Source organism: Neopsephotus bourkii, unplaced genomic scaffold (assembly GCF_033783945.1).
Source record: "Neopsephotus bourkii isolate Nb327-2 ecotype Australia unplaced genomic scaffold, CSIRO-AGI_Nbou_v1 NB_437, whole genome shotgun sequence".
In the NCBI taxonomy this organism is placed as follows: Eukaryota; Metazoa; Chordata; class Aves; order Psittaciformes; family Psittacidae; genus Neopsephotus; species Neopsephotus bourkii.
Window position 1 is genome coordinate 64296 of NW_026900939.1, and position 26039 is coordinate 90334.

A 26039-nucleotide genomic window follows, 5' to 3' on the forward strand; every position below is an offset into this window, starting at 1 on the left:
TACTTCCTAAATTTGCATTAATTTTTGCAAGATTCTTCCTGAATATATTTTTGTGTATGTATGAATTTTTAACTCTGTGCTTGCATGTGCAGACACAGTTTTACACTTTTTAACATCCCGTAAGTATTCAAAATAATTATCACTACAGTGACTAAAATATACTAAGAAATGTAAAGTATCACCATGCTACATCTTTATTTTTTCATTCAGTTCAGAACTAGATCTTAAATGCTTACTGAACAGATGTTTGATTAAGATATGGTTTGATAGATGGTGTAAATTGTCCCAGTTGAAGAACTTCTTAATCTTATTTTTCCTAACAAATAATACAATCTATTCAGCCATAGGAAGTTAGTATGAGAAGGATTTAGACATATTGCTTCAAAGAAGAGACGTTCTCTGGCTAGAAAAGGAAATGTGCTGGAAGCTGTAAGGTATGTTTTCATTTTGAAGGATCTCGGCTATAATCCAACACATCTTTGTGCTTTATACTTGCATCAGTGTTATGTATTTGCTCATACAGGAAGAACTGCCTCCCTCCTCTCAGAAGTCCCATGTTATCACAGAATCTGTTTCCACTGAAATGATTCACAAAATTCATATTGACTTCAGCACTGCTGCGCCAAGCTAATGGAGGGGTGTGCATCTGCACCATCAGGCAGAATGGCCAAGCTGGCTTCGAGGGGTAGTTGTTTCTATCCCCTCTGCTAAATGTGTTTTCATTCTGATTAGATTAGGTGATGAACTCTAGGTACTGTCTGGACTGTAGTGTTTTGTAGAGCGCTGTAGAGCAGATAAGTTCTTGTGATAGTGTTAATCTCAGACTGGGAAGAAGTTAAAAAATTGATGATTTCAACATTGGTTTTTTTACAGCATGCCACGTTTTGCTTGTATGGAATTTTTTGCATCTGTTTGAATAAAATATTGACTTCTCTGCTGCTTAGTGATGCCTGTTTGTTCTTTTGATTATAACAAGAATAAAGGTTAACATTGACCATTTTAGAATGTCACTCATTTAATCACTTCGCTTCTGTCTCTGCTGAACATGTTGATGTGTTACAGTTTTTTAAAAAAAGAAAGGACATATTGGGAAAAATGTTTAATAAAAGGTAGCGAGTGTTCAGTGCTCTTAAACCTCCCAGGGGTATCCAGATGAGAGGCACCCAAAGGAGAAAGCCTTCCTTATAAAAAAAAGGGGGTTTATGAAGCATGCTTCCACTTTGCCATCAGTAATTTATTTTTATTGTTGCTCATCGTCACTTGTGGCAGTGGCTGCAGCAGCTTCCATGTGTTTGCCTTCCATATGAATCATATACATTAACATGCTGAAGTGTCGCAACATTGTTAAAGAGGAAATCTCAACAAGGTTAGGTGGATTAATTTACTTAATTTGGAATCCATAAATAAACATTTAAATACAGGGTTTTTCCCTTTGAATCCTTTATATACGTTACATAAGAATCTAAGGATACCTCCCAAGGTGCCTAATTTTTTCCTTTGGCTAAAATGGAAGCTGGAGATGACTGAGTGGAAGTTAACTTCAAATGCTGAAACAGGGCGGATGAATTCCACTCTTAGAGATGGAGATAGTATCTTAAAAAAACATCATAGATTATACTGAGAGAGAATAAATCCTTTCTGACAATACTAGAGGGTAAAAAAGGTATGGATCAGATAACAGAACAGTGACTAATTTGCTGATAACGGATTGGATTTTAAAAGTAGTTATTAAGGGAAAAAAGCAAATGTAACAGTTTACTCTTGTAGTCCTTGAAAGTTGTCTCAGTATCTGTTGGGGTCAAGATTAGAGTGGTAGCATTGGAAACTTACCTGGCCATAAAAGGTGAGTGCATCCCAGATCCTAAAACCAAGGGAAAGGAGGTAAAAGCTGGTGTTGAGGATAGGTGCTCTCTTAATTTATTTTGAGGTCGTACAATAGCTATAAAATTGGTCTTGGTTTATTGGCAGGCTGCCAACAACATGTATTTATTGTAGACTGGTATCACATATCATATTCTTGAATGGATTGGAGTCCTTGGGCTGTAGTTATCTCCAGAGAGAACAGGTTTAGAAGCGTGAGGAGCTTGTGAACATGGGTGATTGCTGGATCCTCCCAGATGTGCTGGTCTGGATTTGAGGGCTGGTTTTCTAGGAGCTCTGAGGTTTCCAGAGGGTAAATGATCATGGGAAAACTAGAGGTGGGGAATGAGTTGACTGAGTTCAGAAAGCAGATGATTTAGACTTCTCTTGATTTACAGATCTGGTAAAACTGTCAGGTCTAGAACAGGCCTAGGAGTGGAAGTCTGGTGGTATTCCGTAGTTCTAATAGACAATCTGCCTTAAATAGAACATGTTTGCAGTTGTCCCTAGGAGCAGAAGTAAATACTGTAGAAAGCTGCTTGTTGAGGGTGATGGCTGGTGCTATTTGAAGACAGTGGGTTACACCGATTTTGTTAGTGCTTTGCCATTGTGCCTATATCACCAGTTTGGGTTAGGCACTAGTGTTGTAGACAGCAGAGAGCTAGAAGCTTGATTTAAAACAGCACCCTACAACCTACCCTTATAGTCCAAGTTCTGTGTCAGGATATCCGACACCCTAAACCTGGGGCCAATTGTAGTGCTACCTTGTATTACTGATCAGAGATTCAAAATAATGACAAATATTCATAGAAACCACTGTCTTGTGCGGATACCAACTGTCACCCTGTCTGTGGTGGGTAGATCCTCCAAACTGTGCCACAGGACATGGCCTTAAATTGAGCTAGTGCTGGAGCTTGGGGTCCCAGGAGTGAGATGGGGGTCCAGCAGTACCTTTGGGTGGAAAGGGTTGTGTGAAGGAGAGGTCTGGGATGTGCAGACTGATGGAAGTGAGGGTGCAGGGCTGCCATTCACAGGACTAGCAGGTGAAGTTGGGGACACGTAACTGGTGTGAGAATTTCTTGAATGGCAAATCAGTGCATCTTCTGTGAACACAGCTGGGGAAGTGGCATGAGGATGTGAAAGACAGGCTGTTGCTAGGGTATATGGACCTGTGGGGGACAGAAGTGGAAGGGAGCTATTATGTGTGAGAAGGGAAGCCCTTTTGAAGGTATCTGAATTACTCAAGAAAATTACTTTGTAACTTTCATGTGGCAAATTAACCTCTACAAGCTTGTAGCTTTATTTTATGAGACTGGTTATGGTCAGGGAGGCTGAGGAAGGTAATTCACTGATGTGTTTGTGGTCAGCATGGAAGAGGTGCCAAAACTGAGTGGGACTGTTGTTCAGGTCAGGGAGGCATAGTAGTCTGTCATGCTCAAAAGCCCAGTTCTTTTAGCCTGGCTGCTTCTGAACACTCAACCTGTGTTTGCAGCGGGGCAGTAGAGGTGCTCCCAATTTCATCTCTGTGCACTGCCATTGTACTGTGGCAGGCAATTCCAGTACTGGTCAGGATACTTTATAAGAAGGCTGGGAATCCTTGAGTTCATCACTGAAGAAGTCTGTGTTAATGATGTGTGCTGTGAGTCTAGTCCGCTACTGACACACCAACAATGCTGTGGGGTAGGAGGAACACCTCAGGCTTCTTGTGTTTGCTAAGAGAAGCTAAAAGGTCAGCTACTTAGGATAGTCTACTCTTGCTTAAAGCTCTTCCAGGCCATGTGCATTTCTCATCAATAATGATGATAAATAATAAACCAATTAAAAATAATAAGTCCTTGCTTATTTAGATACCTATTATACACAGTTGATACTTAATTCTGTCATTGCATACAGCAGCAGTAACTGCTGTACTACTTTGGGCTGGCAGCAAAGGTGTGGTCCAATAGTGGTACAAGTGGCAGTCCTGCCTTCCCGCTCTGCCAGGTATTATTTCCTGTCTGGGGAAGTATGATGTGTATTCTGTTTGTTGGTCACTAGTAAGCAAGACCATAGGGATGTGGTTTAATTGCAAAGGATTCAGGCAGATCTTTATCTGTAGCTGCAGTAAGAACTTGAGTGCAGCTTAACTGGTGGAAAAGTGATTTCTGCTGCAAGTATTTGTGTAGAGGTTTAACTTCACTTTGTATATGAATCAAGGAAAATAAGCTCAACTAGCTTATTATTCCTTTTCAAAGGAAAACGTCTTTGATTTTTGTTTGTTTGCATAAAGAATTTTCATGGCTCCACACTGGTGCTCTGGGAAGCATTTCTGAAGATGGCTGCCTCCTGCTGGTATTGATCATGCTGTGGTGGTTGGGGAACTTACAGGGCAAAGTGTTCCAAGATGGGAGGGTTGTTATGGCGAGGAGCTGGCACTGAATAACAGACTTGTATAAACAGCTGAGGTCAAGCAGAACATTTCCATTTAATTGTGATCTCCAAAATTACTCTGGTCAGTACAATTGCTTAAACATACCAACATAAGGCTCAAGATTGTCACTACAATATAGCATTCACATGAAAACACGTTAAGCAGCATAACATGCTTAGTATTTGACAAAACATCTTCCAAATATCTATACAGAATTACTTTGATAAACATTGTTTCTGGAACAAGATCTAACCCTTACAATATAAAACACAAAACTCTTTTTGTCAGTGGTTAACAGCTGGTTTTAGTGATGTATTTGCCATTAAAACTGTAAGAACAAATTATTTTCAAGATGAAGTTATGGCTTTACATACCTATACTTTAAAATGAAGATTCTGCTTCCATGGTTTTGTACATTTACTTGATGGAGTATCAGATTACAGAGTCATAAAATTCTATTTACTATTTAAAATGATAAATGTTAAGAAAAAATACCTTTATTACATCAGTGATGCTTTAACTAAAGTGAGTATTAAGACTATTAACCAGGGTTTAAAGTTTTAGGCCCTGATGTTGAAAGCACTTCTGTACATCTCTAATTTTACATGAAAGGAGTCTCCCTGACAGCAAAGGGATAACTCTGATGGGTGATGTGAAGTGTGTGCCTAAATGTGTGCAGACTGTGGGCCAAAGTACTCAGAAAGGCGCAGATGTGTTATATAGGAAAACATTCTCAGCACATAAATAAAATCTGGCTTTTTAGTATGTACATATATTGAATAGGAATATTTTTAACTGAAAAGATGTGTTTTTTCTCCCTTAATAGCGTATATATTCCCATTTCACTCAGAAAGTGCTTATATATTCTCAGCTAAAGAATCACCTCATCAGCTGCAAATCTAGCATAGACAACAAATCTAAGCCAAGACTGTCTTATCAGCAGGAAATACTAGGGGAAAAGAAGGCTGGCAATTGTTTCTATATACTTTGTATTAATAATAAACCTTCTCACAGAGAAGAATAGACTTTTAAATATTTTCAGTCCCAATATATATACAATGGTAAAAATTCACATTTTCATGCTTTAGTGAGACACTTTAAAATCCTGCCCCAGGCAGCTCTCAGAGTAGCTGTGTCCAGTTCCTAGCAGCTGCCTCACATCCAGCTCTAGTACCAGAAACTTAAACTCTCAATAGCTGAGCAACCATGGGGAGAGAAAACACAGTTGTAATGTATTTGGAAAGGGAAAGAAAGAAAGAAAGAAAGAAAACAAACAAAGTGATGGGTCTTCCTGTTTCCACAGGTGCAGCAGCTCTCCCTTGGGTCCCAGAAGGCAGTTCATGTTTCCAGTCCCATTAGACCTGCCTTGTACCATTTTTGATGGCAGAGTCCAAATGCAGCGTCTGCTCCACACAGTCTTCAGTAGTCTAAAAGAAACATACCCATCACATGGCAAGAAAAGAAATAGCCCTTTGGAGCACAGTTGATCCCCCTCTGCCCTCGAATGGCAGAACACCTCTCTATTGCACCAGTTTTTCCAATGTACCGGGAAGTATCCCCAATGTTGATGCCTTTCGCGGCTATCTATATACACTTTTCTGACAAATTCAGTGTCTCTGTGGGGAACGTGACCTGCAGAGGGCTGCCCTTCACTGTACAGCTGGCCCCACCACCGGACCCCACTTCATTCACCAGGAAGACGCTCTCGGAGTCCTGACCCTGTGAGGAGTCTGAGGTCTCTGAGCTGCGCAGTGTCCTCACTGAGGTGGTGTCAGACTGAGCCAAGCTGGAGCTGGGCCCTGGGAGCAGCACACGGCCCCTGACACTGCTTTCACTTAACTCCGGAGGATAGAGCAGCGTTTGCGAGGTGCTGCTGATCTCCCTCAGCTCACGGGAGATGAAGGAGGGTGACTGACTTGACATGGCGGACGAGGTCCTGCGGCCATCCACGCAGTTGAAATTGCCCCCTGAGTGCTGCCTCCGAGCCCCTCCGATGCGGCAGAAGAGGCACTTGACCTTCTCAATGGCTTTGCTGAGCACGGTCTTGCGAAGGAGGATGTAGACCCATGGGTCTAAAATGGGGTTCACTGAGGCAATGCGGATGGCCTGCAGGTCAGGGTTCTGCCTCATATCTTTCACTGATTCCGGCTGGTACAGCTGGTTCACAAACACACGGACCTACCCGAGGAGACAGGGGAAGAGAAAGACACAGTTATACTATTACACCAGAAAACCAAAGTTTACATCTGAAAGCAGAGATCTACATTTGTTATGCAAGCTATGACAAGAGAAGAGACTGGCAAACACAGGCATCTCAGATTGGCAGCTGTGACGCTGTTTCTGGAAACAGCAAAAAAAGATTAATCTGCTACAAATTGGTCTTCTTTGTTATACTTGGGAAAGGAATAGCTTTTTCTCTCTTATTCCCCTCATAATTAATCCTGAATCTTCAAATTTTGGATGATGTTTTTACAAAGTCCTTGTTCCTGATACAACTCCGGAGCAAAGATGTAGAGCAGTATCCCATTCCCTTGGTACACTGTGAGTCTTATGCTACCTGCAAAGATATAGCTGACTGAGGAGACCTGCATTTTCAGTTCCTCCAGCAAAGGACTAATTGTTTGTTTAGAAACAAACTGAAACACAGATTGTAATTCAAGTACATCAGACTCTGGAAGCAAGTCCAGAGTTGTCGATTCTTAAGTTTAGAAATACATTTTGCTGGCACCTGTCCTTACTGCAATTTTTTTGTACACCCTCAAAGGCTGGCTCCCTGCAGCATGGTTTTGGAAAACAGGCGTGCTAAAAAAAATTATAAAGAAAGAAAGCTCCCCCAGCTAGGAGATTTTTAATCTTGACCTTTTAATAGGTCAAGATGATGAGGTGACTGCAGCACTGGACTGGAGTGCTCTGCCCTCCTACAGGAGCCAGCGTTTTGGTTCTACCTGCATAACCATAAAACCACTGACAAAGTGGTGAAGAATTTAAGATGTTTAAGCTGAATCATGAAGGAAGTATTTAATTAGCAATTTTAGTTTATCATGCAAAAATATAAAACTAAAGGACCCTGTTTTCTACATAGAAATGGCTTCTTCATCTTTTCCCTCTGAATCAAAAAAAAATAATCTCCAGTAACCTAGTGCCTCTCCTGGTTTAGAAGCCACTTTTGTAAATGCTACTGTGAGTAACGTACAGGCCAATTCTTTGATATCAGTTGTAATCTTTCCAGTGTCACTAAAGAGGATGGAATTGTGGCATCATATGAATTTGTGTTGATCAGTCTCAAATAGCTGTTACCCATTGCAAGCGGCAGTGTCAAAAAAGAACTGATAATGGAAGATGCTGTTTTCTTCAGATTCCCTAAGGTAAGGCAAAATAAATCCCTTAATCTGATACAGTAAAAACTGAGCAGCAAAATTATGATGTTTTTAAAACCTTATCCTTGGCTTCTAAAATGAATCACATTTTGCCCTGCTAGGAAGTTACAGACAAGGAGACAGACAAATATTTAAATAAACAAGGCAAACTACTCTTCAGTCATTTTTTATTGGAAGTTCTGCACGTGAAACCATCCATGTCCGGTGAAGAATTTCACAATTCTGTCTGGACAAATTTTCCTGCAGCAGGCCAGCCATTTGGCTTGTCAGAATTCAGAGACCGAGTATGTTCCAAAGCTATCAATAAAGTATGTTTAAAATAATGTGGAGTGCCTCTTTTGAAGCCCTGTGCGTACAATCTCTCTCAAAACGACTGTCAAATCGATATGACTGCCTCTATTTTCTTTCTTGATTATTATTATCTAGGTTTATGGGTAACGACACCTGCCCATGGAGTTAAAATATGGGAGAATCTTGAATTTATACAGCACTATACTGTTGTTTTATTCTTGATTCCTAATGATTTCTAACACTGCGGATGTCTTCTTGACAACTCATTTATTTACCTTATTTTTCTGTTAAGCCAAATATGTACTTCAAGTGCTTCAAAGAGTATTCTCCTGCTTACTGAACTTATGGGCTTTTCTTTTATGAAGCTTTACCTGCTTTAATTTTTTTTTCCACTGGTAATTTGTTCCCTCCAGCCGGCACCAATCACCCCATGATTCCATGAGGAAAAGACCAGCCCTCCAGAGGCCGAAGTAAGGCCTTCAAATAAGGCTGATGATTCCTTAAAAATGCCCTTAACGAAATCCTCTTCCCCTTTGCTGGAAGGTGGTCTGCCTCGACGACATCTTTCCCGAGGGCACCGCTAGGTGGCACGGGTGTCCTGCGGTCACGGTGTCCCACGGTCACTGTCGCACCGGGCCACCTGCCCCGTGCCGGGGGGGCTGCCGCGGCGCATACCGGTCATGCAGATGGAAGCGAGCAATCCTGGATTAACGCTGCATAGGGAGATGTAAATTCTGCGACTCCAGTTGTCATCTTGTGGAGTCAGAGCCCCTGTGACTGACGCTGGGGCTGTAAAGGGGCAGCAGTCAGGTGCCCTGAACCTGGAATGCTGAAAAATAAGTTGAGGCTACGCCTGGCATTGGCTAAAATCTATTCTTGAAATACTTGACCATTTGAGAGACATTTTTTGCCCCTACAAAATGGTCAGAGGTCAAATGTATAAATATACAAAGGTCAAATACAGAAATACACCATTCCCCAGGAGATTTAACTTGTGCCATGCCAACTCTTCCGAAACACTCCTTTTTCTGCACTGAGATTTCCTTATGCAAGGGGAATACACCCTGAAAGTATGTAAATGCTGCTCTATGTATTTGACCAATTATCACCGGACAGGTACGTGCTCTGAAAGCCAGGAGTCCAAAGGACAGTGTTGAGGGAGTGGAGGCTTTCTGAACGCCGTCATTACCGAGAAGATTAGAGGCGTGACAGGGAGGGGTATTTGCTGATAAATCCATCCAGATCAGAGAACCCAAAGGCACACTTTGCAGATAGCTGAAGAAGTACACAGTCCAGCTACGGAGACCTGACTTCTTTTTTTTTTTCTTTTTAAACTTGGAGCTATAGTTACGCGTCAGTGATTTAATAGTCGGATTGTTCTTTTGATAAGCGGCATATGAAATTGAGGTACCTATTTCACCTTTCTCTATCTGGCTTTGCTGAAAGACAAAAATGTCTTTCAAGTGTTCACCCTGTGGCAGAAAAGGACAATTGCTAATTGCACAGTGCAGTTTGCTTTATGTTATCTCCGTATGCTTTATTTCCATTTGACAGCTATGCGGCACCTACAGGTTAGAGATTTGTAAAGTGGACAAATTTAGTGAAAACTTTGGACTGTATGAAACTGTTTCTATTTCCCGACAGTCTTAGATATTCTGTTAGAAGCCCCATAAATGTTAAATGCATCTATCAAGACAGACCTATTGCAGGGATTACATATTAATCACAATAAAGTAAAAGTTAATCTGCATTGGAATGGCAGTTTTATTTTATTTATATACTGGTGAAACAGCACTTACTAATGTATCATTACAAGAACAGCAAGAGATGTATTCTCTTTCGGCCACAAGCCTTCTGCTGCAGGAGGCAGAATAATAAAGGATATTGCCTTGCATCTTCTAAGTCAGCAAGTGGAATCCACTATTAAATTAGCTAATCTGATGCTTGAATTTGTGCAATTTGAAACGCTACTTAAAGAAAGAAGCACGCTAGAGCAATAAACATCTCAAAAAAAAAATGAGTTTTATACGTTAGCTTTGTAGCTGTAGGATTCAGGCAACATATCTTAAAAGTACTAGCAGTTTGTTTGCAATTGCGTTAAGCAGGACATAGCCCAAGGTACGCTGAATTTATGCTCAAGTTATAGGTAGCTGTAGGATCAGTCCTGTGAGTTGTTTGCTGCTTTTCCATTTAACTAACTACAGATGCAAATCATGATTTTCAGTCCTATGAAGTACTACAAAATGACTTGTATAGTACAGTCACTCTGGTAATTGTCTTCGTAACTTCCACCTGCCCTCAAAATCTCCTCACATACTGATAGGATAAACTTAAAAACCGTACACTAGTAAGCAGGAACAAGTTTTCAGCTCTGCAAGCCAATACCTTTTGCTCTTCAAGGGCCTGCTGTCTGCTTGGTGTCTATTCCACTGCTCAAAACTTATGTCTTTCACCTTGCTGTTGGCTGCAGACAGTCCCTGATATTTCAAAAGTCAAAACCAATCAAGCCAAAAGAAACCCCAAACTTTCAGATCAGTTCAGCATTAATTTAGAAACTCCTGATTATTTCATGCATGTGCCTATTTGCTCTTGAAAGAGTTTGTTTGTTTTTAAATGCCAGATAAAAAATTTTCTACTCTATTCCTGACAAAAATCTCAATATAACTTATTCTCTACTTTTAACTCTACCCAATTCTATCTCACAATATTTTGGAAGATGCATCACCAGTGCGGAGTTCAGACAAGAGTCAGCACACAACTTAAACATTTTCCTTATTTCATTTTTAAACTAGTGTCAAATTTTTCTTCATGTCTTTTGCATTGCTTTCTGCATACTAAGAACACAAGGTTGTAGCAAAAGTTTCATGAATATTTTGCATTCAGCTTTTCTTTCCTTGACAAATTTGACCAGCTTTAAGTTCCATAAAATTCATTCACCATTTTGCATAATCCCCCACAATCACTGTAAAGGTTTGCTGATTTTATGAATAAATCATTAAGACACTCAATAAACCTACTTGTAAACTGAGTGCTGGAGCATCTTGTTAAAAACTGCTGTTCTTTGTGACTCAGCTTGCTGTTCTTTAACCACTTTTTAAATCAAGACAAGCCTTTACTTATTATTTCAGGGCTATTTAATATTTTAAGACTTGAATTTTTTTTGTCAAATCGTAATAAATGTAGTCTGCATGACTGCCTCTATCTGCTGTTTTATTATGTTGTGAAAACGTTCATACTAAAATGTTAGGAGGTTTATGTCTCTCTTAAGTCTTTCAGAAGCTGCTTTGCTTTGAGCTTTGACTTAGGTGATGGTTTATTCAGCTGAAATCATCAATAGGAAGTCAGCTCATCAGAAAACTTCAGCTACAAAGCACCCTCTGAGACTGCTCTGTGTTTCTGAATCATGCCACTGCCACCACCTCACCCCTTGCCTGCTGTCGATGACTGCCAGGCTGTCCTGTTACTCATGAGCCTCTCACTCAGTGACAGCTCCCTAAAAATCCTCCAAGTCAAGAATATGTACCTCTGTATTAGGGATTGATCTACCTCTGCTAGTGGATCCTTCTAGGGATTTATAGTATAAAAGCGTCACTTTGAGTTTCCCTCTCAATTCTTAACCTCAGACTATATATATGGCTTAATACGGCAGCATACACTGCAGTACATCACAGCACAATATAGCATATATGGCCATAGCACTCCCGCAGGGGGAGGTAAACGAATTACAAAAGCTGCTAATGAAGAAATTTAACCACACTGGACACTGTGATGATAAGCATTTATGTGGTTGTCTAGGCATTTTAAAAGAAAGCTTCCTTTATTTCTTTGTCATCCATCTAAGTGAAATGGCAGGCTCTTGCCTCATTTTAGATACAGAAAAGATGCTGGTTTAGCGGGGAAAAGCTGATTGACATGAATGCTGCCGAGGTAACACTGTGCCTTTACAGGTAGTGAAATCAAAGTCTGAAAAGCTACACAACTTAATCACCTGCACCTTCAGGTACCTTCTGCAATACACAAATTTTTCACTAACTACTGTTTAAATAATAAACCCTCTGCCCCACCCCGGTTCATTAAGTGCAACAGTCAACAGTCCAGTTCACTTTCTGTTAACCCTTCCTGCTTCAATTTTCATTTTCCTTTTTTTTTTAAATATTCTGCCATGTCTGCCTGCATACAAAATGGATGTGAATGGTTTCATTCTGTATTTTGCACTCAGAGTTCTCAGCCTTCCTCTAATTGCTTGTGTACACAGTAAGTTCTGGCTTTATTTCCTCAAACTGCTTAAGTCCATCACGTCACAACCCTGTATTTAATTTCCACAACCTATTTTCTTCATTTACCAGCATCTGTTTTGAAAATGCGATGCTGTTTCTTTGTCAATTAGCTGTTTTAATACTAGATTAATCAAATTAAGTACTCTCAACCCACAGTACTGTCAGGGATTTGACCACTTCATGACCTGATGCTTCCCAGTGAAGCAAGCTGCAGTTTCTGGAGCTGGACTACAGGACAGGTTGTACGCAGCTCTTCCCATCTAACACACATGCACCTCCCAGATACCCTGCATGCAGCTCAGTACCTCTCAGCTCCCTTCAGATGTCAAGCAATGAACACAAGGCATTTTGCTTGGTCATACCATGGCGCAATGCAAAGTTACAACAGCAAAGGACGGGACACGGCTTTTTGTGACAGCTGGGGCTGCAGCACAGCCACACTTCAGTAGCTCCTGTTTATGTTAGTAATGTGGCAAAACTGCCCCAACACTTGGGATTACAACTCCTCTGAAGCAGAGGACAGACTCGCTGATGTCCCAAGTCCTGTACATTCACACCTACTTCTCTAAACTTTCTTACCATAGTATACACTATTTGTTTCACATCCCCATCTAGCCAGCTGTATTTCACACAGATCTCCCTACTGACTACAAACCACCTCAAAACAATCCTGCTAAACCACTTTCTGTCTAACAACCACCGCTTGGCTCCCTATAGTGTGTTTTGGAAGGTGGTGAACAGGGCAAGCCTCCTATTTAATATCTCTTAGCCAGAACAGAGAAGTTCACCAAGCTTTACTATGGGGGGTGGCAAGAACTGAGCCTCCAGCTGGTGGGAGGTTGTTATTTTACAGTTCCTTGAAATAAGGTGGAGGAACAGAAGTAGATCCTGCATGTCAATTTAATGACACTAATAGTTCAGCTGTTTCAGAAAATTAGCAAATGGTTAGTGGTACTGTTTGACATTTCTGCATGATCTCTAGGTTTACATGGACCAGATTCCTCCAGCTCTTATGCAAGTAAGCATTACACTGGCTGATGGTTCCACCAAGTTTCCTCCTCCTACAGCAGGGAGCTGCTGGAGGGATGCCTGTGTGGAATCTACCCCATGGATGGTGGGTGAATCTCTCCCTCAGGACAGGAAGCTCATCTCAAGGTTTGGGTGTGAAGCACCCTGTATGTGTCTGTGGTGCCAAGTGAACAGCGCTGTGTCCTCCTTCCACATATTAAGGACTGCTGTACCTTTCAGCAACAGCGTGCACATTTTTAAAACACAATAAGCATCCAGAAACGCAGGCCAGACCCAAAGCTCACTCACCACAAATTAATTTTGGAAGTGAACTTTAAAATGCCTCTAGCTCTCAGCAAGATTTTTGCTATACGGATTCCAGATGAACAGTGGAAAAATTACTGAGAACTTCTGGTGCTGCATTTTAACCAATTAAAAAGCCCAGGACTTGGGATAAGCAAGTTTTTCATGTAAATATGAATCAACACAACTTTCTCTCACCATGCACGTACACTAACAGTCTTTAAGCTACTGTAACAGTTTGCAGTGCCAGCTAAATGAGAGTCTGTTCTACAAGCACAGACTAGGAGCAAGAAAGACTCAGTGGTGTGGGTGATGGAAAAGAAGAAGGGTTCCACATTGTTACTCACCACCAGAGGAATGGAGCAGATGACCACCACCAGGGAAGTGGCAATGAGCAGAATAACCATCTGGATCTCTGCTCCAGCCATCCGACGGAAGCTCCGACGTCTGCGAAAGTCGGATAAACGGCTGGAGGTGGTGTCTGTCCCCAGGGACGTGCGCCGCATGAACTGCCGGTGCATGCGGATGAGGGCCACACACACCAGGATGTTGCACACCACAGTGACCATGATTAGGAAGGAGCTGAAGCCGGCATACATGTAGGAATATGCCGCATGTGTGGCCTCCTTTGCTCGCCAGTCTATGAAACACCAAGTATAAGGGTACTGCAAGGTAGACTTGCCAAGCCCCATGCTGGGGAGGGCGCAGAACAGCACGTTGGAGGCATAGATGGCAAAGAGCGTGAGTCCTGCCAGCTTCTTGTCTACATAATGGTTGTAGAAATAGGCATGGTTGATGGCCAGGTACCTTTCTATGGACATGGCACAGATGATACTGAGGCCAGAGAGTCCAAAGAAGAGAAGGATGAAGGAGCTGTATTCACAGAGTGCTGGTCCTCCTGGCCAGCGGTTCTGCAGGTAAGTGGCAATAGTGACTGGACTCACCAGACAGGTCCCTAAGAGATCAGTGACTGCCAGCCCGCAGACCAGTGTGTAGAAAGTGGTCTCCTTCTGTTCCTTCCTGGATTTGCAGAGCACTACGATGGCTATGAGGTTGCCCACCACACCGAAGATGAACATGACAGTGGGGATGGTGGGGGGCTTTCCGCCCTCAGCCCCAGTGGCGGTCCCGTTGGCGGAGCCGTTCGCAGGTGGCATGATAGTAGGGTCAAAGGACATGATGCCAGCGGTGCTGCTGGGGAAGTCGCCCAGAGGCTGGAGTGGGCCCGGAACGGCAGGATAAGGGAGAGGAGTAGTTCAGCGTGAGAACAAAACTTTCACTGAGGGAAGAAAGAAAAAAAAAAAAAAAAAAAGAAGAAATATAAAAAGAGGTGTGTTTTCGTTAAAAAAGAGGAAAAGAAAATCCTAAAGAGGCGCCCAAGCAGGGTGCCGTCCGGTAGCGACCGACTGCAGCGGGGGAGCCGGGGCTGCGTCTTCCTGCCACTGTTCTGCCCGCGGCGCTCCGCCACCCAGCGCGAAGGGGGACTGGGGTGGCCCGAGGAGGAACAGCGCGGAGCCGATGGGAGCAGGGTCCGCTCTCAACTTCTCACACCGCCGCTGGGGATGGGATGGCTCGGCTCGGCTCGGCTCGGCTCAGCTCAGCTCAGCGCGGCACTGGGGCGGCCCTGGACAGGCGGGCGGCGGTTCGAGACGCCCCCGGGGACGGCGCGGGGAAGTGCCGGAGCGCGGTGTCCGCCGTTCATCCCCTCCCGCCGGCCGGCGGTGCGGAGCGAAGAGGAATGAAGAACAGCGGAAAGGACCGACGCGGTAAGGTGAGAGTTGCAGACGCCGTCTCCCTCCCCTCAGCGCTCCCGCCGAGTTTCGCCGCGGAGGCGGTGAGGGCAGCTCCCTCCGCGCTCCCCGCCCTCTCGCCCCATTGGCCGCGCAGCGGAGGGCAGGTTGCTCAGGGCCGGGCGCAGGCACCCCCGCCCGGGGCTGCCTGAGGGGCGGGGTGGCCCGGTTCATGGCGGAGAGGGCTGATGGTGGTGTGCAGACTTGGGGGTGCGTTTTGCGGGGAGGGTGCTTGTGTCTGTGTCTGTGTGTCTGTGCGTGTCTGTGTGCGTGTCTGTGTGCGTGTCTGTGTGTGTGTCTGTGTGGGACGGCGGGCGTCGGCAGCCGGGAGCCACCTGCGCGCATGGTGTGCGCTTCGCTTCTGCTCTCCCGCGGCCGGGAGGGCCGTGTGACCCCTGAGCCCTTCCCGCGAGTGGGGTGAGAGCTTCTCGCACCTTCCCTGAAGGGCAGCGGTGACGGACGGGCGCTTTGACGAAATATTCCCGCCCTGGGCGGGGGAAAGCCCGTGTCGCTTCCCTGTCCCCAGGAGAAGGGGCTGTGACACCGGCTCCCAGCTTGTGAGGGGCAGCTGCGGGAGACGTGGCAGGGTCGCTTGTCAGGAAGACTTGGAGCGAGGCAGGGGGGCCACAGGGCGCGGCACCTGGCAGTGGGTACTGCTCTCTCAGGCCAGCACGGCCCGTGCCTCCCGCTGCAGAAGAGATGTTCTGATGTAATTGAGACCCGTGTCTGGCCTCGGTTAGTGATGCTAGTAAACACAGGAAGGGTGTGTGTACATTCTAGGGAAGTATTTATATGTTTGTTTGAAGAACTTGTGCTGTCTTGGCTATGGGGCAATTGTATATCAATTGGAAATAGGGTCACGCTTGCTGACAGAGCCCAATGTTCATAGTTCAGTCTCCCGCTGGGTGGTGGAGTGACAGCAGTCATGCTATGCAATGGTTTTGTTGGCCTTCATCTGAGTGAAGGGGGTGGGGAGTCCCTGGTCCAGAAATGCCCACAAAACCCACAACACGTATGCACGAGTGTTTCTGCTGGAGGGGAAAGTACTAGTGACCATGCTAATGCTGTTGAGGCACGAAGGAAGCCTCACACCATCGTACAGGGTCAAGACGTGCAGATCCAGCTGGTCTAGCATTCTTGTACATTAGGTGACACGAGTTGCTGCAAAGAATACAAAACCTGTGCCCTGAAGCATGACATTTATATCCCTACAGAAACCTCTGACATAAAGGTGAAATATATTATAAAAGTCTGATACTTTTTCAGTCTTGCTATCCTCTCTCCTCTCTTTCTTTAAGCCTGTGAAAGGGATGCCCATGGCCTTACTAGCATTCAGCAAAGTCATGACAGTATCATGGCATCCTGACAGCAAAAGTACTGACAGAACAAAGGGCAAGTGTGTACTGTGGAAAAGAGAGCATGGTTTCTGTTTTAAATGCTGTATGAACAGACATGAAGAGAAAAGCTGTTTATTTGATCAGTGTTTTAGTGTTGTTATCTAACTGCTTTGAAAACTAACTTTTAGACTTAGAAAAAATGATTTTGAAGCAACACATATAGAGGGAAAGGACAATGGTGGTGGTGGTCTGGTCTGCTCAGAGAAATGAACCAAACTTTTCATTTATATTTTGCTAGTATTGACAGCTCTTCATCTTTTACAAAACCGGAAAATCATTCCATCACAAGCACAAAGCTATGTGTGGAAGTAGAAGTCACTTAAGTTTGCCTGATTGTCAGAAGCAAATTATAAGCACTTCAAAATGTTTTCATAAGAAAGCAGAGCACAAAGGTTGTGTTTTCTTATCTTTTAAACTTCCGGCAGTTGCAGGAGGGCTAAACCAGGTACCAAGCAAGTTCTACATTTGAGTGATGTGATTGCACATGCTTTTGCAATACTCCTTTCCTATGCTAGGACTTTGGCGCTCTGATATTAGAGGCCCTAATTTGGGATTATGTTAACATAGGTGCAGCAGTCATTACTGGTATGGAAGAAGAATCAGTTTGCTTCCTTGCAGTGGTGCAAAGGTTTTTAATGACTAAGGACAAAGGAAATTATTTGTGTTTCTTTGTTGCTGCCTTTTTTCCATTTTTTTTCCTTGTCTGCAGATCCAGGCTTACATGGTATTTTGGCCATGTCACAACAGTGTGTCTTCAGAAGCCTCAGTCTGTAGCAGAGGATTCTTAGGTTCTTCTGTGGATGTGTATACACGTGTGTATGTGAAGGAGTGAATGCTATTTTACATTCTGTGAGAACTAATGGAAAATGCAGGGAAGCCAGGAAAATCAGCGAAGAAACAACAAAAGTGTAGTTTTGAGTGCAAGGATAGTAAGATCAGGTTTGTGAAACAGTGCTAGTTCTATAAATAGAGAATGTGATAGAAATCAGTCACAGAATTGCATGACATGTTGCATGGGAGCTTACTGTATCTACCCATTGTGTAAATCTTTTAGAGTTATTAGAAAAAATCACGAACTTCTGTGAGTTTCCCTTTGAGGTAATGGTTCTGATACCTGGAAATACTACTTAGGATGAAAAGCATAATCACACAAAAGCCTCAGTCTTCATAGCAAAGAGACTTAAAGTGGAACTGAAAAACTGAAGAAATTCCACTTGCAACACAAGTAGTCATGCTGTCATAGCAGAAATATCACATGTGGTAGCACTGAGTAACCACTAAAGAACTTCCGTTTGTTCAGAAGCCACTTAGGTGAGAAGTAAAAATATCTAGAAAAAAAGAAATAAAATGAAAAATTTGAAGTGATAATCATGTACAGAAAAAAAAAAAAAACACCCAAAAAACAAACCACCAAACAAACAACAGTTCTTTTAAAAAATACTAGATTAGAAAGAATGGACACTGAAAATAATTAAGAGAAACTTTTACTTGCGTCGGAGTAAACCTTTTCTGATTTTAATGTTGTTACACCTTTTAGAAGATTAATTCTGAAGTACATGAGTCAGCTACTATAGCTTCATTACTTGATCTGTGTAACTAACCATAGTCATATTTTAGCTCGATGAAAGATTAAAATACTTGACTTTTTTTTTTTTTCTTCTTTCATGGCATGTCTCAGCTGCCACATGATATCCCTTACAAACCTCCTTTAGCCAGTTGATGGTTCCAAAACCTTACCTGTATTCCTCAGGGGCAGTTGGAATATGGACAAATAAACTACACAAACGTCTCCCTGCTGTATGTAACTGTGATTTTAACACCAAAATTCCTATGTAGACATGTGAATTGATGGGTATTTTCTGGAGGAGCTTCTGTGAGCTCCACTTCCAGAGGAACTGTCTGTTCAGCAAGCAGTAAAAGTGGATATACGGCCAATTTTGGAAACTTTGAACTACTGTTAATGTGCTGCAGGTCTGAAAAACGTTTTGCATGATAAACTCCCATTATGTATCTGAAGTTCAACAATGTTCTTGACTTATTCAAGAGTTTGTCAGCCTTTTTTCTTTGGTGGGAAAGCTGGCCATAGGAAAACTTGTTGCTTTTTTGCTTCATTTTTGTTCAGCTGTCATACTTTTGACATGCAAAGTTTTTCAGGAAAAAACAACCATTAGACTAAACTCTGTCTGTATGCCAAAATAAAATCATTATTAATAGACAATGGAAATAGACTGAACCAAATGTTACATAATATTCTCTCTTTAATTAACCATTAGAAAAGAAGAAATATAGACGGAGTAAGTTGAAAAAAATGTTTGAAAGGAAGTGGCAATTCTGTAATGTAATTTGAATAGAAACAGCATTGTAATGAGATAAAAAAAAATATATTTTAGAGTAATATTTTCCTGCCCACATATTTTCGTATAAAATCATCACAGATAGAAACAGTATAAAATTTATTTTAGGAGCTCTGGTTATTACTGGTATGACTAGCCAGCACTTCTGGCACATTTCCTTTGTACCTGATAAGACAGCTTGATGAATGGGGGTTTTCCTTGGGTGGGGGTGTTCCCTGGGAAGTGAGAGCAGTCATGTCCCCTCTCCGCCCCCCAGGTCTAGTCACTGCATGACTGAGAGCTTCAAACTGCCACTGGCAGGGGATCTGTTGGTGCCTTGCTGGCATGCAAGGCACCTCTGCACTCCAGTAGGACACTATCATGCCAAAAAATACAGCTCTGTAATTTACTTCACAGTCATGTGTTCCATATTAGTCAATTGTGCTACTGAAGTTTGAGTTTTTTCCCCATTTAAATGATTCTGTTAATCTTTATAGCACACTGAATGACTTTTTGCTCTATAATAATATTTGTCACTGCAGCAGTACAAAACATTTTTAGGTTGTTTTTTTTCAATCCATTTCTTCAGAGCAGTATAGATGAAATTAGCTTCTTCCTCAATTGTTGTTTACAGTTTTTTTTCTGATTTTTTTTTTTTTTTTTTAATTTTGGCAGTTCTTGCTTGCCTTTCAAAGACCAACAGCATAAAGGGGAAGTTCATAGAAAAGCACTAATAATTGGCTGCCAATTTTTTTTTTTTTTTTTTTTTTCCAGTTTTAGAGCCCTCAAAATAATTTTAACTACTTCGGGTCTTACCTGATGAATTAGAAGTAGACAACCAAGTTAGACCCTATGCATAAAAAAATGTTATGAATAACATTCTTCTTGGGAACAAACTGTGGCACTTTCACTAAGGTAAACTAACATCTTTTTAGAACATATGCTGGGTTGCTTTTACAAGGAACTTTAGAATATCCTTTGTAAATATTAATAATTGGAAATGTTTGTATTGTTTTAGCTTTCTGCAGTTGTTTGTATATGGTGGTTCATTTTGTTGTGACAAGGTACAGTAATCGACAGCTGTGGTGGAAGCAGAAACAATCCATCACTGCACCCGAAGCAACTCTCTGGCAGGTCCCATTTGAACCTCGCTGTTCTGCAGATTTTCCATGAGACATCTGAAGACTCTTTCCAAGGATCCTGACTGTAACTGTGATGGTATGTGTGTGCCTGAAATTTCAAGACAGTGGCAAACTTCCTTCTGTTCCTTTTGTTTTTTTGTCTTCTGGAGTTGTGATAATGGGACCTGTGAGTATGTTAAACAGTCGTATTCTGTAGCTGTGAAGAACGAACTGAAGCTGTGCATTTTGTTTGAAAGTTGAAACTTTTATCAAGTGTTAAAAACTCTGTACCAAAGACACCTGAGATGAAATCAGTGGACCTGTGATTTTTGCAGCCAGATTAACAGTCATGGAAATGGCTTAATTCATGATATGGTTTTGTTGCATTCCTTTCTTTGTTGTCATACTTGGCTTTGTTTGTGTTTCTAAACATCTCTGTGTAAAATAAAGTGAAGTTTCTCTGGGAAGTATATCACCTGTGCATACGCTGTGCTCTCTTTCTATCTACCCTGGAGAAGCACTCCAGAAGATTCTCTGTAATTTTAAGGTGAAATTTGTTTTCTTCTGCAAAGTGCCTGACTTACCTTTGGAAAGAGGGCAAACTCCTTTGTAGTATATGCTGAGGCTGTATGGTACCTCTGCATCATGAAGGCTGGCTTAGGCATGTGATTTGAGGCTAGATGTGAGTTACGATCAGCTGAAAGTTTAATAGAAGTTTTTTCTTGTGCCATCCTGCCTACTGTGGGGCTGGGCTTGAAAGCATTTGCAGCTGTCAGGATGGATTAACAATTAGTAGAGCAATGCAGTGGCTCTTTCATTGCCTGGTGGAAGAATTTGCCTGATAAATGGTGAGGCTGGGCTCTTTGGGAAAAAATTTTGCTTTCTGTAGATGCTTACCATTGCAATTATCAGGAAGTTATTGTACACTATGTAAGTATTGTGTGTAATCAAATCTTGCACCAGCTGAGTTTTATCATGGGGTGAATCAGAATTAATCTTTGCATTCTGAAAGATTGCAGGACCAAGAAAAATAATACAAACCAACAAGCTACTGGATGCTATCTGGAAATCAGCACTTTGGTTCTTAGAAAAATTTACTTAAGCTCATTTAAAAGAGCCTAATTTTGTGACAATGATTGATATGTTAGGTGAGTCAGTTATCTTTCACTAAGAGGACACTGGCAGCAAGATCACTGGAATAAACACCAGTTTTAGTAAGCCTGCAGCAAATGACAAACTGTATTTGCAGCTGAATGCCTTTAAAAAGGTTGGCTAAGTTCTTAAGCTGTTTTCTTGCCTGTAAATTCTCTGTTACTCCAGCAGAGGGTAGTTTATCCTCTAGGAAGTTAGGTGTATTGAAGGAATGATCAGGAAAGGTAGCTTAATGATTCCCATTTCCTTTTATTTGAGATGGGGCAATGAAAATTAACTTCAGCAGACTGACTTCATCAGATTAACAAATGCTGACACATACTGTTAGGTTACGGTATGTTCTTAAGCTGGAACTCGAAAAGGCAGCCAAATTCAACACTAGTCCCATTTCTGTCCTGCTACCAAACACTTTGCTTGCCCTTCATGAATTCAGCTACTCTCAGCTTACGCTGTCAACAATTGCATTATGAGCCTGATGCTTAAAGAGCTATCTGACTTTCATTTGTCAGCTGTAAAGTAGACACAACATGAACTAATTTTTAAGCGGGATGCATACAATCACTCTAAGTTGAAGAGTATTCGGCTTGCTCATGGTTGCTTAATAACTCTTTGAGATCTGGACTGATACAGTTGTGCCTCGGTTTAGCTCTTTAGGGCAAGGTTGTTTAGCTGTGGCAGGGAGACACACACCACTAAAAGCCTGGTACAAAGTTGGCAGTTGGTGTGTTCTGGTGGTATCTGAATCCACCCTTCCTTCTGCCACTGTACCCAGTGCTAAAGCAGATTATGTTAGGGAGAATATATATTTGTGGATTGTTGTAGTAATACTTGCCTGCATCTGCTCTCTGTTGTACTGATAGTATGTGGTAACTAGGAGGATACTCTGAGTTGTCTCTTCTCTGATAATTTATTTTAAATCAGTTTAAACCATGACAGTAAGCTTCTGTGGCTGTCGGTCCTGAAGTGCAGCAGCAGCTGTTCTGACGTGAGAGCACGAGGGAGTGCAGTGACCACCGAATCTTTGAAAGGATAACAGAGGGAATAGGTGGATCTGCAGCTAGTCTGTTGCCATGGTTCAGTGAAGCCCTTTTAATCATCATTTGTTGCCATTCAAAGGAGCATTTCAGCTTCTCATAGCTATTAGTCTTTTTACCAGATTTCTAGAAAGAGCAGTTTGGTCTGCTAATGAAAAGAAAGGAGTGTTGTGCTCTGAAAGTCCCATGGGGAAAAACTAAGTACGGGTCAGTACTTCAGGCTCATTTAGGCCTCTGTGGATCTTGCAGCTGGCATGTGAAATTTTTAACATTGCCACTGATAAACCACATAACAGAGTAGTAAATAACATAAGCAGCAATCAATATTTATCAATTTATTCATCTTATTCAGAAGTCTGATTAACGAGTACTGCATTGCATATATTAACTACAAACATCTTTATTGTTTGCTCTGGAAAAAAAACCACAACAAACCAGTACTGCTTTAAGAAACTTGTAAATACGATTAGTATTAATCATGCCTGTGGAAATGCTTCCATGGCTAGTTTGATCTTGACATTACTATCATTCAGAGTTTTCTTTGTTGTGCACGGGACTTTTTTTTTTTTTTTTCCTAACTATATGTCTGTGTGGTAAGCCTGTAAGTCAAATCTAGCTGTGTCCCTTTGTGTTATGGAATCATGGATCATAGAATGGTTAGGGTTGGAAAGGACCTAGACATCATCTGGTTCCAACCCCGTACCATGGGCAGGGACACCTAACAGTAGACAATGTTCCCCCTTCTCTTCTAGTTTTGAATTTGCTTTCAGAAATTACACTTATTTTTTAATATTTATTGGAAAAAAACAGACTGTATAAGGGAGGAATAATGTATCTAAATTCTTTATTGCGGAGCAACACAGGTATAACCAATTGCCTTGATTTCATTTTGAAACCTGTATGTCACATGATCAGAGGAATACGTAAGGGCTTTTATATGGATCAGTAGAAGATTTATGTCATGCTTTCCACTGATTATACAAGAAGCCTAGGCAATTAATCACTTTGGTTAGGTACCTTACTCTAAATGGGATGAGTACTGATCTGACATCAGCAGACAAAAGAAGGTGGTGGAACCCAGGATGGCTTTCCCAAAGACACTGAAAGGGTTAGTGCTAGAATTGTTGCTTGTCCGTTCCTTGCAATCTCAATTGACTGTGTTACCTTCCAAAGTGGAAATAGCTTTGTTTGGAAGAGACACACCATTTATAGTTGATTTAATGTATTTAGTTAGAACTTTATACTGTTTCACTGGTAAGCAGTTTGCAGAGGGCTAATGTCTGGTTAATTGAACTGCAAACGTGCCACAGATGGAGAATGCAAGTGTTGGCAAATAATATACTTTAAATAGGCATAAGTAAACTTTGAACCACTGCTTTCTATAGTCAGCAGTTCACCATTTGTTAAAGGTATTTATTAGCTTAGTAATATTTTTGAGCAGTTTATAAGTGAATCTTCACTCATATGTTGCTCTCTACAACTACCTGAAAGGAGGTTGTAGTGAGGTGGGAGTCGATCTTTTTTTCTAAACAACAAGCTATAGCACAAGAGGTAACAGACTCAAGCTTCACCAGGGGCAGTTTAGGTTGAATATTAGGAAAAATTTCTTCACAGAGAGGGTGATCAGGCATTGGAGCAGGCTTCACTGGAAGCGGTGGAATCACGTCCATGGAAGTTTTCACAAACCATAAAGATGAGGCCTGCAGTGATATGATTGGACATGATGGTTGGACACGATGATTTTAAAGGTCTTTTCCAACTTTTTTGATTCTGTGCTTCTCTGTCTGGTACTTATACATCTGATCCATTATTATAGCATCTGGCTGTGGTAGAGTAGCAGACTGGAACAAAAATGAACTCCATTCTCTTTAGAAATGCAGAGGAATAATAGTTTTAAATAATACACAAATTGAATTCCTGATGAGGTTTTCTTCACCAGCTGGAAAGCCTCTAACTGTCAGAAAGGCATTCAGTGTGTTTGACATTAAGGGTGGGGGAATGTTTGTGTAATTATAAATGTTAGACTTGCAAACGTGCCTTTTCATTGCAATGGGCTGAACTTTGACATGTCAACAGGAGCGTAACTTCACAAGATAAGCCTTGGTTTTTGTACCTTGGCATTGTTGCTTTTCTATATTATTTCAGTATTCATATCACTAAATTGTAGCTGAAGTTTACATGTGTGCACGTTTCTGATGAGACATTTAGATAATGTAAGTGTTCTTGACTAAACATTCAGTTGCTACAGCTACTGTATGCTGCTGTAACAGTTTTGGTATTGTGATGAAAGCTCAAATGGCACCAAGTATGAGTAATTACCTGTGATCATACAGGCTTGTGATATCTTGTGCAGTGCTGCTGAGCCTGATATTAATTTTATAAAGCTTTTTGATTGCTGAGGTCTGAACATTTTCAGGGAACTCTACACAATATTTTCCTAGTTATTTAGCACAAAAATACTTAAGTGGTCTACAGTGTCTTACAGTGCTTCATGTGTTTGTTGTTGTTGTGGGGTTTTTTATTTGGTTTCAGTTGGAAGAATTATTTAAGAGCTTGAGAATGGATTTAGGAAGTGGGGTGCTGCAGTCCTTATCTAATCTGAGGAGGAAGAAAGAAAGAAGATTGAATCTGCCTCCATGTCATGTGAAGGATTGCACTTTAGGACTGTTTGTTTTAGTACAGTAAATGAAGTGATCGTGTGCTTCCCATCCGTTTTTAAATAAACTTTCATGTGCATGACATGTCTAATTCTGGAAACAATTGGGCAGTTCTTAGAAAAATGATAGCTCAGGTTGTATTAAATTTAGTACCAAGTATTTCTGTGCTGTGTTGAGACTCCTTGAGACATGCTGACAAGAAAAAAAAGGAAAACAATGCAAAGTTGCAGTGTTTCTTGTTGGATGATAATGGCCTATGGAAATCTCAAGGATTTAGGCCACCTCGTTTGTAATTTCTTCCTGCATCTGTAATGTGCTTATTGCAGTAATGCTTCAACCACACCTACCTGAGAAGGTGCAAGTATAGCAGTGTTGTGGGACACCCTTTCTGACATCTCAGATCTGGAAGTAATGTGTGTGATGTATCACTCAGTTCATGGACAAGTATGCTATGTGGAAAGCATTCCTGCATAATGGCCTGATGTATATTAATTAGACAAGCAAGATACTCATGTGATGTAAATCAGATAGTTTCTTGGAAATGTACTAATTCATATCGCAACTGAGAATCTAGCCCAATATCCCTAATTAGGGGAAATTACAATCTGTGTTACAAATAATCTAAAATTATTTTTTACATGTTCAGGGAGGGATATACACATAGAATGTTTTATTTTAATGATTAATGGTTAATCATGTTAATTTTATTAGTGTGATGAGAGAAGGGATGTTATCTGTAAGGCTGTGGAAAGGTGGTAGCTTTCAAGAAGACAGCTGATGTGGTGTAAAAATTGTGGGAGTTTTGGTGGTACGACTGGAAATAATGGGAGGCAAGAGCACAGCAGGAGTTTGTAGAGAAGTAGAGCTAGGTGCACTTTTCCTCTGAACTTCACTGTTTGAATATCCAAAACGTTTTCTTCCTTTTCTCACGACTTTCTGCAGAATTACAGTAAGTGCTTTCAGTTTGGGCTCTTGCTTTTAAACTCTATTGGCCAGAATCCACCCAGACTTCTGCTGCCACACAAGTCA

General features: G+C 41.6%; 1 protein-coding gene across 1 annotated transcript; it reads right to left on the reverse strand.

Annotated features, from left to right (window-relative positions):
• Positions 1-4305: 4305 nt before the first annotated feature.
• PTGER4 (prostaglandin E receptor 4) lies at positions 4306-14842 on the reverse strand. Its single transcript, XM_061349568.1, has 2 exons — positions 13874-14842; positions 4306-6448 (listed from the first exon to the last, which is right to left on the reverse strand). The coding sequence occupies exons 1-2, from the start codon at positions 14702-14704 to the stop codon at positions 5855-5857; spliced, it is 1425 nt and encodes a 474-aa protein (XP_061205552.1). The 5' UTR covers positions 14705-14842; the 3' UTR covers positions 4306-5854.
• Positions 14843-26039: the final 11197 nt, after the last annotated feature.